An 18074-nucleotide genomic window follows, 5' to 3' on the forward strand; every position below is an offset into this window, starting at 1 on the left:
GCCACTAAGGCTCCTGGTGACTCTCATCTAAATCCTTATCTTTATTTTTTCCTTTGTCTCCTACTGCTACTGACCTAACTTAGGGTCCTGTTATTTGTTACTTGATCTGCCTTTTCTGACATCCATGCCTCTGGGGTCAAAACACTCCCATCATCCTCTGCACTGCCAAATAATCTTCTTAACTGTAATCATTTCACTTCACTATTCAAATTTCTTCAACGCCTCTGTAAAATTCATTGATAACTCCATAAAATAAAATTTAAAGTCAGACCTCCTACTAGGCTATGGCCCCAACCTACTTAACACACCTCCCTCAGAGTTTACTCCAACAGTGCTGTACTTCAGTTGTCACTTTCCCACGCGTGCTGCGCTCACCCCCGCCCACAGTCTTCTAAAATGCCCCCTCCCACCTGGGGTGAGCCTTAGCATTTAAGTCTCAGCTCAGATGCTTCCTCCTCAGTATACTCTTGCCTGACCTCATTCTGACGTGGGCTTTTGTCCCACAGGTCCCACGTACTTCAGACACACTGCCACTGCAGGGTGGCATGGCACATCACAACGACTTACACATCTCTCACCACAGGCTGCACGATTTGAAGAATGATTATATTTTTGTCTCACTGTCCCAGTTTCACGTACTCTGTGCATATGCAATAGGTGTGTAATAGATGCTGTTTTCAAGGGTTGAGTAGTACATACATGAATGGAAACTTGAAAGGTTACATGTGTTCCCATGTAATTGAAAGGCGCTGTATATTAGGATGCTCTTTGATGGTTTTTACGCAGGTAAAAATGAACAACTGAAAAGAAATGCTGATCTTATGAAAGAAAAGTTAAACTCTCATGAACAGGTGAGTGTATGTATCTTTGTATCAATCAAGTCCCTGTGTAGAAAATTTGTCTTCTAAATTAGAAAAAAAAAGTAGTTGTTTTCATTAATAAAGACAGCCAAAATATAGAGTAAATATATATGTGTGGGAGTGTGTGTGCCAGAATTTGTAACAAATGAAAATTTTTAAAGAAATAGAAATTCTGAGGACTCTAGTCTTCTTGCAGACTGTAATGTACTAATATGTCACTTGTGCTTTTTCTTTCTACCAAAAAAATGCAACTATTTTGTTACATATTTTTAAGTTATGTTAATAGAGTTTTTACTCTAGACCAGCCGTGGGCAAACTACGGCCCGCGGGCCCGGTCCGGCCCCGCTTTAAAGTATAAAAACAAAAAAAAAAAAAAAAAAAGACCGTACCCTTTTATGTAATGATGTTTACTTTGAATTTATATTAGGTCACAAACACTCCATCCATGCTTTTGTTTCGGCCCTCCGGTCCAGTTTAAGAACCCATTGTGGCCCTCGAGTCAAAAAGTTTGCCCACCCCTGCTCTAGAGTATACATAATTTATTAGCACTTTTAAACTTTTTTACTACAAAGTAAATGAGTGTTTAATCTTTATGACTTGAGTAATATATTACAGGTTTTATTGCACCATTTAAATGAAGGGAATACTTAACCGCCAATTAATTCTCTCCCAGGGCCACCATACCCTCTGTTACTTTTTTTTTCCCCATAAGAACAGCATAGTGTTAGCAACTATAGAACATACACACAACACAGTGACTAGAACATAAAGGTGCTCGGTAAACGTCAGTTCCCACCTCTCTGCCCTTTGGGAAGTTGATCACACTAATTAGTCTCCTCTCCCGAGAGCCAATATGTCAAACTCTGGCCTAAGATTTCCAAAATTCTAGTTGGATCTGTATGAAACTTAGAACTTCAGTTGGAAGGACCATCTCTAAATTCAATCTGGTTCCTCATTCGAGGAGCCTCTGAAGAAACACAGTCTAGTTCTAAAGCCCTGCAGAGCTCCTAGGTATCACTCAGATGAAATAACTGGCATCTGGCTGCGCTCTTGGAAAATGTCATCTCTCATCACTAATTCTGAGACAATTTAAACATCTCTGGAATATATCCCATGGTTTACTTTCCCCTTTCCTTTATCCTTTTTCCTTATTCTTTCCCATCCTTTCCATAGCTCATCTTTAGAGCTCAACAATAGATAGTGACGTCAGAGTGTAATTGGGGTAGAGAGAAGGGGGAGAAATGTTTGCCTCTTCTCGTCTCAGGTGTCAAGCCACAGAATACTGCTTTTTCTAGAGTCCCATAGGGATTTTCAAAGGGTGGAAATTGATGAGAAAACACCACAGCCCAAGATTCTGCACTTCTAAATTAGCTACTGTCCAAAGCAAACCGAAGATGACCTCAATCCTATGAGAATTCTCTAGTACAAAACCTCCAGGCACATCCAAAACATGAAAAACCACTACCCAGAAACAAACTCAGGAGGTACTTAATAAGCATGTTACGGGACTGGGAGAGGTTTTGTAACTTGTAGACAGAGAATCCTTAAGTTTTATAAAAACAAAAATACAACCAGAGGCTATTCCTTGGCATTTAAGGTTCCCAGAAGGCAACCAAGAATAACTTGTTGGGACTTGGTCCCCTTAGAAAGAGGAAGGACTGGCCCAGGCTGAAGTGGGGGAGAAGAATCCAGTGTGATAGAGCCCAGCCCAAACACAGTCTCCGTGCCTAGAGATGGGAGTGAAAGCCCTGGGTCTTACCAATGAACAGAAGTATTCCCCTTTAGTGATGGCATCTTCAGATAGCAAAGCCCATGGGGAATGAAAAGATAGATAGGTTTGTCTCTTGTTTCTCAGAGAAACTATGTAACTGCTTAGTGCACCCAGTTGAGTCGGGAGTAGTTTATGAAAACCACTCAGTAGTTGCCCACCTTGGAACCTAGGTACGTGCATATGAGGAATGTCAATTCATGAGATTCACCCAAATTCACCTGTACAGCTTTAATCAAAGTCAGTGTTTGGATAGGTTTGGCCATTCCTGCAAATTGCCTGGCAGGGTAAGTATCACAGTATGAATCTGGACTCTATCCCCTTGAACTTATGCAACCTGAACAGATGTGCCTCTATGTTTAATCATAGCCATCTAAGCCAGGAGAGCTGGACTTTTTTACCTCTTCAGTATCACTGAATATCTATGAAAAGCTGTGAACCCTCTCTGAGGAGAAAGTTCATCAGTACATATTGCACACATATCTATAATAATAAAAGCATGATATGCCAATCAGACTGGACATCCTTCCGATGGCCTTCCAGACGAAGCCTGGGCTGTGAGAGAAGCCCGGGTCCCAGGTGCCTGCCGGCGGCCTGAGGGAAGCCCAAGCCCCGGGTGCCAGAGGGCAGCCAGTGCCCGAAGCCTGGGGAAGGAAGGCCTACTCTTGCACAAATTTCATGCATCGGGCCTCTAATATGTGTATAATTTTACATACAATTTCAGGAAGTTAATGGATCCTCAAAAGCCCATTTACTGGGTCTAAGCTAAGAATTTCTCACTTAATTTTTTAAATTATCTTTATTGTTGAAAGTATTACAGATGTCCCCCTTTTTTCCCATTGATTCCCTCCACCCTGTACCTGCTCCTTCCAGTCCTTCACCACACTATTGTCTGTATTTATGAGTTATGCACATAGGTTCTTTGGTTAATCATTTCCCACTCCCACTCCCACCCCCGCCTCCCCTCTGAGATTCGTCCTGACTTAATTTTTATTGGCACTCTCATTCATTCAACAAATATACATCAGGAGAGAGACACTAGGAGGCAGACATACCACAGTGATTCAAAGCGAGGCCCTGTCTCATAGTGTTCAGAGGCTTTTCCTGACCACTTGCCTTCCTTGCTGTCTCTTTCTTACCACCTTCTTCACTGTTCTCCCCACTGTCCTCTCCTCTGCCTACATCTTGGGCCTGTGAGTGATTTCTTTAGTGGGGACATACCACTGGGAAAATTGTGGATTTTATCTTTGGGGACTCTCTTTCGTGGCCTACTTAATGCCCCTCTCCACATTAGCATAATATGCTCCCACAACCTAGGAAGCAAGTCTCAGGCACCTGCTGAGCACGGCTCAAATCCCAAGCCCACCCCGTTCTAGCCTCCTTTAGAAAGCTAATCTTTACAATGGGTAATGCTTACTCTCCTTCTGGGAATTAGGGATGTTTGCATAATTTTTAGATACAGAAGTTCATCCCACATTCATAAGGTTTCATCCTACTTTAGGGAAAGCTGGTTGTCTTTTGAATAGTACCTACCATTGGCTCTGAAGTATAACTTTGGCTTTTATTGGACCTATTTTAGTGCTGTCATGGTGTTTGTTCATAAAATGAAACAAAATGTTTCAAGCATCTATGAAATGCGCAACACTAGTGATGAGTACTCAGAAAGCAAAAGTAAAAAGACATTGTCTCTAGATGGTCTCTGTCTCCTCGGACCAGAAATTGGTCCTTCTGAAAGCTGATTGAAACTGAACAATATCTTTCCCTTCTAGATATGATTACATATCAAAAATTAATATAAAATTAGTTTCACCTTTCTAATTAATCAAAAGTAGCATGCACATATTTAAATTGAAGAATGAATATATTTTAATCTTTAGGAATATAAGAATAGCATTGCCAAACTTATAAGTGAAATGAAAATCAAAGAGGAAGGACATAAGACAGAATTAAGGAAACTTTACCAGGAGATGCAGAAAAAGGGTAAGTTTTTATTTTTAATTTACTGAATTCTAAGATATCATAAAACAATTCAAATGCATATATTAACTTTTCTTGAGTGAACACTGCCTTGATGTATTTTAATTTAGGTTTTATACCTAAATTATGTGATATAAATTACAACATGTCTAAATTGGATTCATGGTGTTTACACTTAATATTATTTTCTATGAAACAATGTATAAAATTAATATAAAATGTATAATTTATAACTTTGATATTTATATACTCAGCATATTGAATATCATTTCACTAATGAAATTTTCCACCTTCAGTAAAGCAGATCTTACGAGCCTATGTTGAGAGTTAAGTAGTTTCATAAGGGGGTTAAAAGTCTTTCCTTTTTTAAATTTATTTTGTTTTATTTTATTTTTCTTTATTGATTAAGGTATTATATATGTATCCTTATCCCCCTATTGCCCCCCAACCCCACACACACTCGTGCCCTCACCCCCTTGGTGTCTGTGTCCATTGGTTAGGCTTATATGCATGCATACAAGTCCTTTGGTTGATCTCTCCCCCTTACCCCCACCCTCCTCTACCTTCCCTCTGAGGTTTGATGGTCTGATCAATGCTTCGCTGTCTCTGGATCTGTTTTTGTTCATTATTTTATGTTGTTCATTCTTAATGAGACCTTATTTATGTACATTATGCAAAAATCAACTTGAAATAGATGACTGATGTAAATGTAAACCTGCATCTATAAAACTGCAGAAAGAGTGCATAGAAGATAATCTTTGCAACCTTGAGTTAGGTACAACTTCTTGGAAAGAAACAAAAAGCACAAATAATAAAGAAAAAAAATTCTAAATTGAACTTCATCAAAATTATTAATTTCTGTCTTTCAACACTGTTAGCAAGATGAAAAGACAGGCCATAGACTGGGAGATAATACTTGCAAATGCATACCTGCTAAAGGACTTATATCCAAAATAAAAAGAGCTCTAACAACTCAATAATAAGTCGAACAACCCAACAAAAAAATGGGCAAAATATTTGAACAGCACTTCCCCCGAGATATACAGATGGAAAATAAGCATTGAAAGCATGTTCAACATAATTAGTAAGCAGCAAAATGCAAATTAAAACTATAATGAGATACCACTTTGGGCCTTTAGAAATACTAAAATGTTTATATATATATATATATATATGGAGCTACTGAAACTCTGAGTCCTTATTGGTGGGACTATAACATTAAATAGCACTTTAAGCATACAATTTCTTCTGGCCCTCCAAGAAGCAGATAATTTTAAAAATCTCTATATGTTTGTAAATTATTTCTGAATAACCTGTGGATCAAAGTAGAAATCCTAAAGGGTTTTTAACTGAATTATACAGACTACATTTCAAAACTGTGGCGCAGCCCATGTGCTCAGTAGTTGAGCATCAACCCATGAACCAGGAGGTCACAGTTGGATGCTTGGTCAGGGCACATGCCCTGGTTGTAGCTCAATTCCCATTAGAGGGTATGCAGGAGGCAGCTGATCAATGTTTCTCTCTCATCATCGATGTTTCTATTTCTCTCTCCCTCTCCCTTCCTTTCTCTCTAAAAAATCAATTTAAAAATTTTTTTTAAAAAACTGTGGGCACAGATAAAGCTGTGTTTATGGGTACATTTATAGGCTTAAATACAAATATTGGAAAATGTTTAAATCAATTATCTAAATACCTATATCAAGAAGTTAGGAGGGAAATACCAAACTAAACCTGAAGAAATTAGAAGGAAGTCAGATATTACTGAAATTACAAACATATACATAATAAAGAATCAGATCCAAAAATTTGGGGGAAAAAAAACTAATGAAATTGATTAACTCCCATCTAGACTGATCAAGAAAAAAAAATGGAGCAAGTACAATTAATCAATATCAGAAATGAGAAAGAAAATAATTTTAAATTTTAAAAATTGAATGAACTCCATAATTAACTGTATAAGCAAACATCTTTATGTTAATAAATTTGAAATTTTTGTTGAATTAGACATTTTTGAAGAATCAAAAGCATACCGGAGGAAATAGAACATCTGAATTGTTCTATCTCCATTAAAGAAATTAAATCTATAATACTTTTCCCACAAAAAAAACCCCTCCAGACTCAGGTGGCTTTCCTGGTGAAATTCTACCAAACAGCCAGGAAAAGTAATGCCAACCTTACACAAACTCTTGCAGAGGATGAACAAACAAAAGAGAGGAAACATTTTCCAGCTCATTTCATAAGGCCAACAGAATCTTGATAACAAAAGCTTTCAGAGTAATCCTATATAATAAAAGGCTATTATGCAAATAGACCAAATGGAACAACCAAACAACTGGTCGCTATGACATGCGCTGACCAACAGGGGGCACATGTGGAACATGGTGGGCGTCAGCAGCAGGCGGCAGAGTGCATAACATGGTGGGCGATGGCCACAGCGGGATGGTGGGGCAGGTGAGCGGGGATGCCAGACCAAGGCATGGCACCAATCGCTGTCATCGGGGTGAGCCTCTGGTGGTTACTGAAAATTCTTTGGTCCCACGTGCCATGGTCCCTCCTGGCACTCACACCTGCTGCCGACACCAGCCCCGCTCGCACCTGCTGCGCCCGGTGCCAGCCCCGATTGCTCAGTGCTATCAACCGAGTGGCAGTGGATGCAAGCCGCAGCTGCCGGCCCCGATCACCCCTGAGGGATCCTCCACCTCCCCCTGCTCCTGAAGGACACTCGGGGCAGCAACCACCACTTGCACCATCAGCGGGTGCGAGTGGGGCCGGTGCCATCAGTACATGGGAGCTGCAATGGCAGAGAGGGGACCTGGGGCTGCAGCCGGAGGAGCTGGGCGGGGGCGCAGAGGATGGGCCAAGACCCGCCCCTGTGCCCACCGCAGCCTCGCAGCCCACAGTTCCTTTCAAGGTGCACAAATTTGTGCACTGAGCCCCTAGTTGTGATAAAAAAAAACCACACACCTGTTCTCTAATATAGTGTCTGAAGATGGACCCATTTCATGTTGTAATCACAGCTTCTATGCATTGTGTCTGCAGCAGTGCTGCCTCCAGGCACATACTGAGACCAGGTGGAGTGAGACCAGGTGGAGTTTGGATAGCTAAATATATTTTTATGGACTTTGCCTCACCCCAGGCTAAGATGGGGCCTTAGTGCTAGGCCCTGCTCCTAAATCCTGAATATGGGTAAGGCTGACTGGTGAAGATAGGAAAAGAGCCTCTAGACAAAGAGAAAATCAACTCAGAGACATACAGAGGGGAAGACATGGGAAATGCTAGGGAATCATAGCTCATTTCCTACCTTTTCTTTGCACTATACAGAGAGGTTCAGCAAGAGGAAGGCCAAAACCTGTGGGTAGGCCTTGAATTGTCCCGCTGGGGAAATGGGAAGCGGTTGAAAGCTTTTGACACAGTGATGGCCATGCTTAGAGGTACACTTAGGAAGACTAGCCTGGCAACAGTGTTTAGAGAGATAGAGCTAGTGATAGAGAGTCTAGACACAGAGTTCAACTGAGGAAAAGTGAGGCCTGAAACTAAATAGGTCCTGGGCTCATTGTGGGTGGAGGCCCCTTATCAGGGGGGCTTGTTGTAGACTAATGGACTCTTTCCTTTCTCCCTAAAGCTGAAAAGTTCGTTGAGGTTCCCATCTTGGATGGTACGGTATTATTTATAGGAATAGGGAAATTCAGAGAAGAGGAGATTTGATGAAAAATAAAAATATGATGTGAATGTCAGAGAGGCCAATTATAAGGAACAGAGTATAGCAGGTGCTTGGCGTGGCAGAGTCACCCAGGAATTTGGGGCCTTTCGACCTAGGAACCGAGGCTTTGTTTCCGTGTTTAACCACTGATCTCCTCGTTAATCTGTAGGCCATTGTTGCTTAAGGGTAAAAATCAGTTTACTTATTTAAAAAGCATTCAATGGGTGACTTCTATGTTTCAAGCATTTGGCAAAGGCTTGTCAAAAATATCTAAAAGGTATGCTGCACAGCAGCACAATTCACCATAGCTAAGATCTGGAAACAGCCTAAGTGCCCATCAGTAAAAGGTATGCTGCACATAAACAATTTCTAAAATACTGTGTGTTTTTTAAATAAAATTTACTTTCTCGTGTATCATTTAAAATACTAAAACTATAAGCTTATAAGATTTTTTAAATTTTAAAGTGAATTAATTTTATTTACTTTGTTTTATTCAGTCGAATTAAATGAAGAAAAGAATAAAGAACTGGTAGAGAAAATGGAGATGGAAATTTCAGAGTTAAATGCAAAGTTAAAAATTCAAGAGAAGGAAAAACAAACTGAAATAATCAAACTACAGCTAGAGGTAAATGTTTAAGACTTCTACATTTGAGGATGCATCCCTTAATTTAGACTGTACTTTGGGCATTTTTTTATCATAGTGAGATAAATTCAGAAGTAGCATTCTCTGCAAATGTCAGCTATGCTGACATTCAACACTTGGCCTGAAGGTGGGGCTCTTCAGTCGTTCAAACGTCCTGGTTTGTAGAGAAGTATTGTTTCCTCTGAGGGACCAGGTAACTGGGATTACCTGCATTTTACAGCTGAGTCCAGGCAGGCTTCATAGGACTGTCCCCCTTCCCCCCAGTGGGGAGTGTCTCTAATCCTTAGTATTACTCTCGTCTCTGCAGAAATGGTAGAAACGTAGAAATTCCTTTCTCTTAGAATAAAAAGAGACAAATGTCTCCTTAACAAATGTGTAGAATATCATAGAGGCAGACAAACCAAACTTTTTCTTATTTAAAGCAACTTCAAATAGGGCATCTGGAAGGCTGAGGTTCTAGTTCTTGACTGGAAAGTCCTTAAGTAGGTTCCTTAACCAGGTGTCAAAATATAAAGATACTGATATTTGACAACATATTTGTTCCTTAAAGCTTTTTCTAAATTTTACTAATCTCCCTTTCCATAATTTTTTATCACATTCCCCCATCCTGACTCCCACTTTACCTTATGGTGTCATAATTCACCATTAGTTAAGATAATTTACTTTCATGTTCCAGCTAGTTTGGTATCCTGGGAGTTCTTGGTGAAGTACAGTGTTGAAACGTGTATAATCATTAAGCAAAAGATGGCTCTGTTGACTTCAGAGGCTCTTGGTGGTTGCTACTGCCTCCCATCAAGTGAACCCACACACCACGGGAAGGCTGGATGGGCAGCTGAGACACAGAGGAACTGCTGTTAACTTCCCACCCTTGATTGGGGTGTGCATTTAATTTGCCATCCGGACCCTGTTAGCCCACGTCTGTTGTGTGACTGACAGAACTCTTCCTGCTGTTTATTTTCATCGTCATGATCCATTTCTCTCCCCAAACCAGAACACAGTCTCACAGACAGTTTATTCTGAGTCCACAGGGAGGCTGCACTAAACTCAACCTGAAGGAAACGTTATCATGGGAGATTTTGCCAAAAATATGGCCTGTAAGAATGACCTTACAAGAATTTTTTTTAAAACCTGATTCAGTTTAATGTCAAATTAGCAAGAGTTCAAACTAAATCAACAAAAGCAAATCCAAATTCTATTATTCCGTCTCAAAGTCTGTTCAGAAGGATATATGAGTTTTCTCTCATGACTGTTAATTAGCTGACATTTTTTTTTACAAAAACACTTTGCCCAGCCGGCGTGGCTCAGTGGTTGAGCATCGACCTGTAAGCCAGGAGGTCACAGTTCGATTCCCCATTGGGGCACATGCCTGGATTGTGGGTTTGATCCTCAATGTGGGGCGTGCAGAAGGCAACTGATCAATGATTCTCTCTCATCATTGGTGTTTCTCTCTTGCCCTCTCCTTTCCTCTCTAAAGTCAATAAAAAAATATTTTTTTAAAAAGCACTCAATGTGAAACATTATCTCTCTTTAGGTTAAATAGATTCTCAACACTCTTAACTAGATACTTAACCCTGCATGATAGAAACACCTGATATTCTAAGAAAAGATGATGCTAACCCCACCCAGAATCTCTAGGGTAGTGCCCAGTATTGGGTACTTTTTAAAAAGCTCCCCAGGTAATCTTAGCATGCAGCCAGGGTTAATCTTATTTGGGCGTTCTTTGCTCTATTTCTTAAATAAAGACTTTTCTATCTTCTGTTACACCTCGAATATACTTAAACTAGAGGCCCGCTGCACAACTTTGTGCACCAGTGGGATCCCTCGGCCTGGCCTGCAGGATCGGGCTGAAACTGGCTCTCTGACATTCCCTGAGGGGTCCTGGATTGTGAGAGGGTACAGGCCAGGACAAGGGACCCCACCGGTGCACAATCGGGGTGGGGGAGGGACACGGGAGGTTGGCCAGCCAGGGAGGGACCACAGGAGGGCTCCCAGGCATGACTGGCCCATCTCACTCAGTCCCGATAAGCCAGACCCCAGCAGCAAGCTAACACTAGCCAGAGTGTCTGCCCCCTGGTAGTCAGTGCACGTCATAGTGAGTAGTTGAGAGGCCTTAGCATATCATTAGCATATTATGCTTTGATTGGTTGAACAGCTGACTGGTCTACTGGACACTTAGCATATTAGGCTTTTATTATATAGGATTACAGATTAAATGTCAAAGGATATAATGGATTATATTTATATTTATGGAGACAATTGTTTCTAATTGTTTAACTAGAATGTTTCCAATAACTTTCTTTTTAAACTTGATTCAGTTTGATGCCAAACTAGCAAGAGTTCAAACTAAACCAAAATCATATCCAGATTCTACTGTTTTGCCGCAAAGTATCTACAGAAGGGTAAGTTTTTCTTCCATGCTTAAGAAAATAAAGTTTCTTAGTGTGTTTCTTTCCACAAAAGTTGTCAATATTTACTAACAATATACTTAGTACTTTTTCTTAAAATACACCACACAATCAGAAAGATTAGATTTTGAATAATCTTTAAAGGTCACTTTCAATTTAAACTCTGGATGGCCTAAGGAATTCTGTGATGTATTTTGAACTAATGTGGACTGACTTCTGAAGCTATTTCAGTACACAGTAGATTTCTTTTTGTTCAACTCCTTCTTTATGCTTTACAATGTCAAGTTCTCTAGGGAGAAGGGAACAAACTAAAACAAATGGTGCTAATGTGTATTTTTGCATCCTTATGCCAATTTTACTCCATTAAGTCCCACAAAAACAAAATTACACTTTTTGAAATGTAAGGTCTTTTTTGAATACCTACTTCTATTTAAACTAGAAGTTTAGTTTTTGTTGTTGTTTTGTTGTTCCTTGTACTTAATCTTGTCCTTTTTGGATTACAATAGCAAAATTTTTCTGCTTTATTTAGAAGCTTCAACATCTTCAAGAAGAAAAAAACAAGGAGATTGCAACTCTTCGTAACACCATTCGAGAACTGGAGCAGCGCCTCTCTGTTGGCAAGGATCCTCACCTTAAACGTAGACGGTTTTAAGGACAGCAGTAAATTCATTTGTTGCTATTTAACTCCTTTAAAAGCAGTTGAAAACTTTACTTCTGTTGCTAATATAATAAACTGCCTAAATAATAACAATGTAAGAGACAGCTTTAGACATTTTAAATTGAGTTTATTGAAATAAATCCACACTTTGGCCAACTATATACTGCATTCTTACTTAATAGTATTAACCATAACGGAGTTCAGGTTCATAGGACTTAGTTTACCTAGTGAACCATCATTGACTATGGAAATACTTGCTAAGCAATCAAGAGATAGACAACATTCTTTTCTCTTTCCCCTTATATCTTTCAAGACAGGCATTCTCAAATCTTAAAGAGTCTGCTACAATGCAAGATAAGGAAAACAATAGATAAAGCCTTCTTTCATAGGTGATAATAAAAATTTAAGATTTGAGTCTTAGATATAAAAAAGTATAAATGGATATTTAAAATGTAGTCAGTAGCAAGGTACTCATATGTTAAGTAGCAAGAATTCACTTCTTCCTTTAAAGGTATAATCAGTTAAAACTGTAAGTTTGAAAAGACAAAGGTAACATTGTTTTGAGAATTAAGAAAAAGTGGAAAGCATGTCTTTGTTGTTCTTCCTCCACTCTAAATTGCTAACTATCCAACAGGAACCCCTAGGTCATAGTTTCTGTTCCTGTTCTCATTAATGCAAGTAGAATGCTGGAAAAAGAAAAAGAAAGACAGACTAACCAAGCACTGCAATCACCTTTCAGTTGCCCTCTAATGAAAAAAAAAAATGGTTTGGGTCAAATTTTTCTTGGGCACAAATCTTAAAATTTAGAAGCCAATATAGTAGATTTCTTCATTTGCACAAATCCAATTCCTAACTTTTACCATTATTTATTAGGTAGTTTATAAATATGCTAATCAGAATTGTGTCTAGTCTGACTTGGGAGTATATCCTAGTTTAGATATTTAGTTTGAAGGTCACTGTCACATTTCTGCCTCAGTTTTTCAGCTTCAGATGTTGCTGGCTTTTGTGGGCTCGAGCTGACCTGCCTGTCAGGCAGCAGGAGGCAAGCGTCACTGTCAAGACTCAATGACGTTCTCCTCGGCCCAAAGCCCCAATCAGCTGCATAAAGAGGGGAGGGCTTCTCTACACTGTCAGGTGACTGCGGACCCTGTGTGCTCAAATACCAGGTGGCGACAGTGTCAGCATCAGCTGCTAGCAGCTGACTCTGACTCCCTGGGCAACTTTCAGAGTAACTGATTTATACACCTCTTTCCTCAGAGTTTCTTCTGCGGAGAAGAGAGTGGTAAACTTTCACTTCCTGGCTCGTCTCAACGCACGGGATGACCCTGTCTTTGGGGGCTCTTGAGCTTAAGGTGGTGGTGAAGACCTGGAAAAGGGACGCGCTCAGACGCGTTTGGTGCCTCTGGCTGCTGGTCCTCGGAGAGCTGGGCGATGGGAATGTGCTGATGCCCATGCTTGTGATGGTGATGATGATGGTGGTGGTGTGGCTCCGGAGCCTCGGTGGTTTTACTCACAGAGGCCAAAGACACATTCTTACAGAAGTCTTCATCTTCCAGTGTCTGAAACAAATTCATCAATCACTCATCAACACATGCATAGATTCAGCGTGAATGCCCGAAAAATGATTTGCAGAGCGACCATGAAACTCCAACTAGTTCGCTAGGATGGAACTGGCTTTGTGTGTTGGGAAAGAAATCTCAGTAACGAGTAGAAAACTATCCCATTTCAAAGTAAACGCCGTGATCCAACTGCAGGACGGCAGGCAACCCAGACCATGGGAAAAGCTGAACGCCTTGCGCCCTCGCTCCATGAAGTCGTTCCCTTGGCCCCGCTCCAGGTCAGGCAACGCACGGTGGTCAGGCTTTGCTGTCTCTATGCTCTTGCGTGAACCACGCTCAGGATTTTACGCTGACGTGCCTTTATGTTGGCTGCGTTCTTGGAGCACTTACACTCTCACAGCATCATTTGCTGGTAACTATAATATGTGATCTAAATTGTTTTTCACTCTAAACCAGCGGTTCTCAACCTGTGGATCGCAACCCCTTTGGGGGTCGAACGACCCTTTCACAGGGGTCGCCTAAGACCATCGGAAAACACATAAATAATTACATATTGTTTTTGTGATTAATCACTATGCGTTAATTATGTTCAATTTGTAACAATGATATTGGGGTCACCACAACATCAGGAACTGTATTAAAGGGTCGCGACATTAGGATGGTTGAGAGCCTCTGCTCTAAACTGTAGACCAAAGCGGCAATATGGATCTTGAAAAGATATCTTAAAGAATAGGTCACATGACAGGGAGTGTGTGTGATGATAAAAATTACTGTTGCAGTTTCTTTTTAGTACACCAACAGTGACTAGCTAACTTGGTCATGAAACATTAACTTATTTCGATAACTCCTTAAAGATCTCCTCTTTTCTCCCAGTAAAAATCATTGAGGAAAATACCGTGAGAGAGCAGTTTCCACATTTCTCTTCACAGTAAGCAATCTTAATGGCCTGCTCCACGTACGGGAACTCTAGGATGGAGAGAGGCAGGCTAAGGTGATACACAAGGCGGCCACACCTGGAAAAAAGGACAAAGACGGCGTCATCAGTGTTCTCTGTATCGTGCTCCGGCCCCAGCGCAGTTGGAAGAAGGCTGTGTAGGGTCAGGGGTCTCATAACTAAGACAGGTCGAACCTTCAGGAATGGTTCTTCAGCATGACTCAAGCTTCCTGGCGCTCAGCCAGCTCAGGTCAGAGCAAGATGCAGTGAGTCTAATACTAGCTTTTAGAAATGTTACAGATATCTCGCTATAAGCAATATCAAAACTGTAGTCATTGCGACTTGGTCAAATACAGTTTTGTAATTGACCTAAAAATTCTACCCATGCCCAACCACTGACATCACAAATTAATCTCTGCAAATCATATGCGCTGCTCACAGCTGCTAAGGCAGCACGAAGTCCACACAAGAAGTCACAGCCTGACAAAACATCCTGGAGTCTTGGTCAGTGGTGCATTTTCTTAAAAATAAATCTGAAGCAACAAAAACTTCACAATGAAAGACACAGAGTTACAACATTGGGCATGCTCAGAAATGGTGGAGGTGAAATGTCCTTCTTGCACACATTTCGCCCAGTATATATGATTCTCTGTGAATAGCAAATATTTATACTTTGCAGTAGAACTTTGAAGTCCTAAAAGAATGACATAATATTAAAAATATTTCGAGAAAGACCAAGGAGGACTTAGGCCTGGCCAAGTCTGGCTCACCATCTCTGAAGAACCAACAGGAAACACAGTGCCCACTAGGAATGTTAATAACATCCTAATATATGCACTGTTTTATTTGTTCATGGACTCAAAAGCAGATCAATTATTATCCCTAACTAATTAATACAGTTTATAGTTCCAAAATTCAGGTATGCAGTCTTAAAATTATTAGATTAGAGATAAGCAAGTGGTCTGCAAAGTGTGGTTATTTTTGTTTGTTTGTTTTCTTTATTTTTATTGTTGACACTATTACAAGATGTCCCCTTCCCCCCTTGCCAACCTTCACCCAGCCACTGCCCCCCCTTCCCTCTGACCATGACCACACTGTTGTCTGTGTCTATTGGGTTATGCATATATGTTCTTTGGCTAATCCCTTCACCTTCTTTCATCTAGCCTCCCCAAATTTATTCTCCTGCAAAATTCTTAGATTAGAATTGTATATGATATACAAATCGATCCTCATTTGTGTTTAACCAGAACACCAATTTACAGGGGGAAAAAGTATAGTCAGTTTTCTTTATTTCCCTACTGGAATAGTGAATTTTTTGTGAAAAAAATTATTTCAAAAATATCAGAACCAAATATTTTAATGGGCTCACTTTGAAACTAAATATTCGGTAATAAAATAAAAACAAGGGCCTTATCTCAAATCAATTTCTATTAAATTAAATACAAGCAGGCATCTTTAATTTCTGGTGTTGTATGTGGGTGTCTGTGTGTGTATGTACATACCTGTCATATATGAGGAAGTCATCTTTGTTTCCATTTAAGAGAGTCCAGACATCTGTTTGGTTTTCTTCTTGTTGATAAACAGTAATATGTTCTGAAACCTCATTTTTAAGAAGATTATATCTTAATCGAGCAGGGAGTCCTTGATGATTAACAACAACATAGGAGATGCTAGAAAAACCTTCTTTCTCCAGCTTTACTCGCAGGTCTTCCAAACTAAAATATTTGGAAAAAATACAAAAAAAAAAGAATAATCTCAATTTTATTAGTGACTTATCTCTTCCTCCTCACTCTTCATTTTCTACATGAAACATTCGTACTATGTTTTACTTACTCATACCCCTTTTTTATATTGTGTAAAGAACTAAAACTTTCATTTTTTAAATTATTTACTGAGCACTTATGCCCAGTTAAAACCTTATGCTAAATGCTTACACAAACATGAGTTCATTTTGTTCTCAAATTAATCCTATGAAGTGTATATTTTTAATCCATCTTACCAAGAATTCTACCCAGTCAATATCTGGCAAGTAACCCAACAAATATTTTTACACATATTCGTTATATAGATTTAACAAATGAATGTAAATATACATGCTTGTTCAATGACCCAAGACCTTTGTGGCAAGTCTAGTGTTCCTTCTACTCTGGCAAAGCCTTCATCTTTGCTTGCTACCCTGAAATGACTAAGGTATTTGCAGAGTACATATCAGAACATTTCCATTACACAAGTAATACCATATAATAGGACAGTATAAAATACAGGGCCACAAAAGGAAGAAAAAATTGTCACGGTCCCGGGAAAACCACTGTAAACATCTGGCATATATCCTCCTATTCTTTTTTCTTTTAACATGTTCTATCCAGAGATGTATGGTTTTTCCAAAAACGTGATTTCATAAATATATTGTTTCTATTCTTATTTTACTTGATGTCTGTCTGTATTTAACAGAGTTTCCCTGAAGAAGGCCCAGACCCCAGCAAGTCCATCTTACCTAGAGGCCTGCCTGAGGCAGAAGAATCAGCTGGCTTGCAGAAGGGCGACCAGGACCACGGAGCCGGAGGAGCTCAGCATTGGGTCCTGCTCCCCGATGCTCCAGGCCGGGGGTGGCTTACAGAAGGGGCTTTGCCCCTGGCTCTCTGTGCCTCCCCAGGGGAGGAGACAGAGAGCCAGGGCGATCCCCAGGCTTCTCCACATTGCTGGGCTTGTCCTGAAAAAGAGAAGCGCTTTCTGTCATCTTCAGGGCCGGCTTCGGGCCTCAGCAGGCATTTCTGTTAGTCCAGTGTAACCCTCTCTCCTATAAATATGTAGCCCTGGTCCCGTCGCCACGTTGTTGGGCTCATTATGTTGGACCTCCATGCACCAAATCTTCCTTGAAAGGTGAAAAGGTCAGCCAGAGGCAGGGTAGGGGTCCAAGGACCCCTGAACTGTCCAGCTTAGCGAGATGCTGCAGGCAGCACGCCATGGAGATGCGCCTGAAAGGGAGCCAAGCCCGCCCCCAGGAGACGGTGCGTGGGAAAGTTTGAGACTCTGCCACCATAACTAAGTAACATTCTGTAACATGGTTTGATTTTTGAGATACATCAAGTTCTGATTGCTTCTTTCTACCCTTGACCAATCTAAGAAAGGAAAGGGTACATCGGGGATTCTGCACGGATATGAACAGAGCGTGAAACAGGGAGGTGGCTCATGGGAGGCCCTGAGCTCTTCAGGAGCAAACCTTCTCATTTGTAAATCTCTTGGGTATAGCTCCCTATTGTTGCTCTCGTTTTTAAGCGTCTAATGCTCGCCCTAGCCGGTTTGGCTCAGTGGGTAGAGCCTCGGCCTGCAAACTGAAAGGTCCCAGGTTCGATTCTGGTCAAGAGCACATGCCTGGGTTGTGGGCTCGATCCCCAGTCGGGGGCTTGCAGGAGGCAGGTGATCAATGATTCTCTCTCATTGTTGATGTTTCTATCTCTCTCCCTCTTCCTTCCTCTCTGAAATATCAATTTTTTTAAAAAATATATTTTATTGATTTTTTTAAGAGAGGAAGGGAGAGAGATAGAAACATGGATGAGAGAGAAACATCGA

General features: G+C 40.5%; 2 protein-coding genes across 7 annotated transcripts in view; one reads left to right on the forward strand and one right to left on the reverse strand.

The window, feature by feature from the left end:
* Positions 1-12170, forward strand: part of CCDC152 (coiled-coil domain containing 152) — a 26433-nt gene extending 14263 nt beyond the window's left edge. For 5 of the 6 annotated variants that reach the window (XM_015571013.1, XM_015571014.1, XM_006774559.2 and 2 more), the window contains exons 5-9: positions 787-851; positions 4506-4608; positions 8803-8930; positions 11264-11347; positions 11883-12170. In XM_015571013.1, the coding sequence (XP_015426499.1) occupies positions 787-851; positions 4506-4608; positions 8803-8930; positions 11264-11347; positions 11883-12005 (503 nt within the window). In that variant the 3' untranslated portion in view covers positions 12006-12170. Of the gene's footprint in view, positions 1-506; positions 658-786; positions 852-4505; positions 4609-8802; positions 8931-11263; positions 11348-11882 lie in introns of all 6 variants that reach the window. The other variant, XM_015571017.1, reaches the window with a different exon arrangement.
* Positions 12118-18074, reverse strand: part of SEPP1 (selenoprotein P, plasma, 1) — an 8824-nt gene continuing 2867 nt past the window's right edge. Inside the window, exons 2-5 of the mRNA XM_006774560.2 lie at positions 16999-17214; positions 16007-16219; positions 14466-14583; positions 12118-13570 (exon numbers count right to left, since the gene is read on the reverse strand). Of these exons, the coding sequence (XP_006774623.2) occupies positions 12971-13570; positions 14466-14583; positions 16007-16219; positions 16999-17201 (1134 nt within the window). The 5' untranslated portion in view covers positions 17202-17214 and the 3' untranslated portion in view covers positions 12118-12970. The remainder of the gene's footprint in view (positions 13571-14465; positions 14584-16006; positions 16220-16998; positions 17215-18074) is intronic.

This window comes from Myotis davidii, unplaced genomic scaffold, assembly GCF_000327345.1.
Source record: "Myotis davidii unplaced genomic scaffold, ASM32734v1 scaffold348, whole genome shotgun sequence".
In the NCBI taxonomy this organism is placed as follows: domain Eukaryota; kingdom Metazoa; phylum Chordata; class Mammalia; order Chiroptera; family Vespertilionidae; genus Myotis; species Myotis davidii.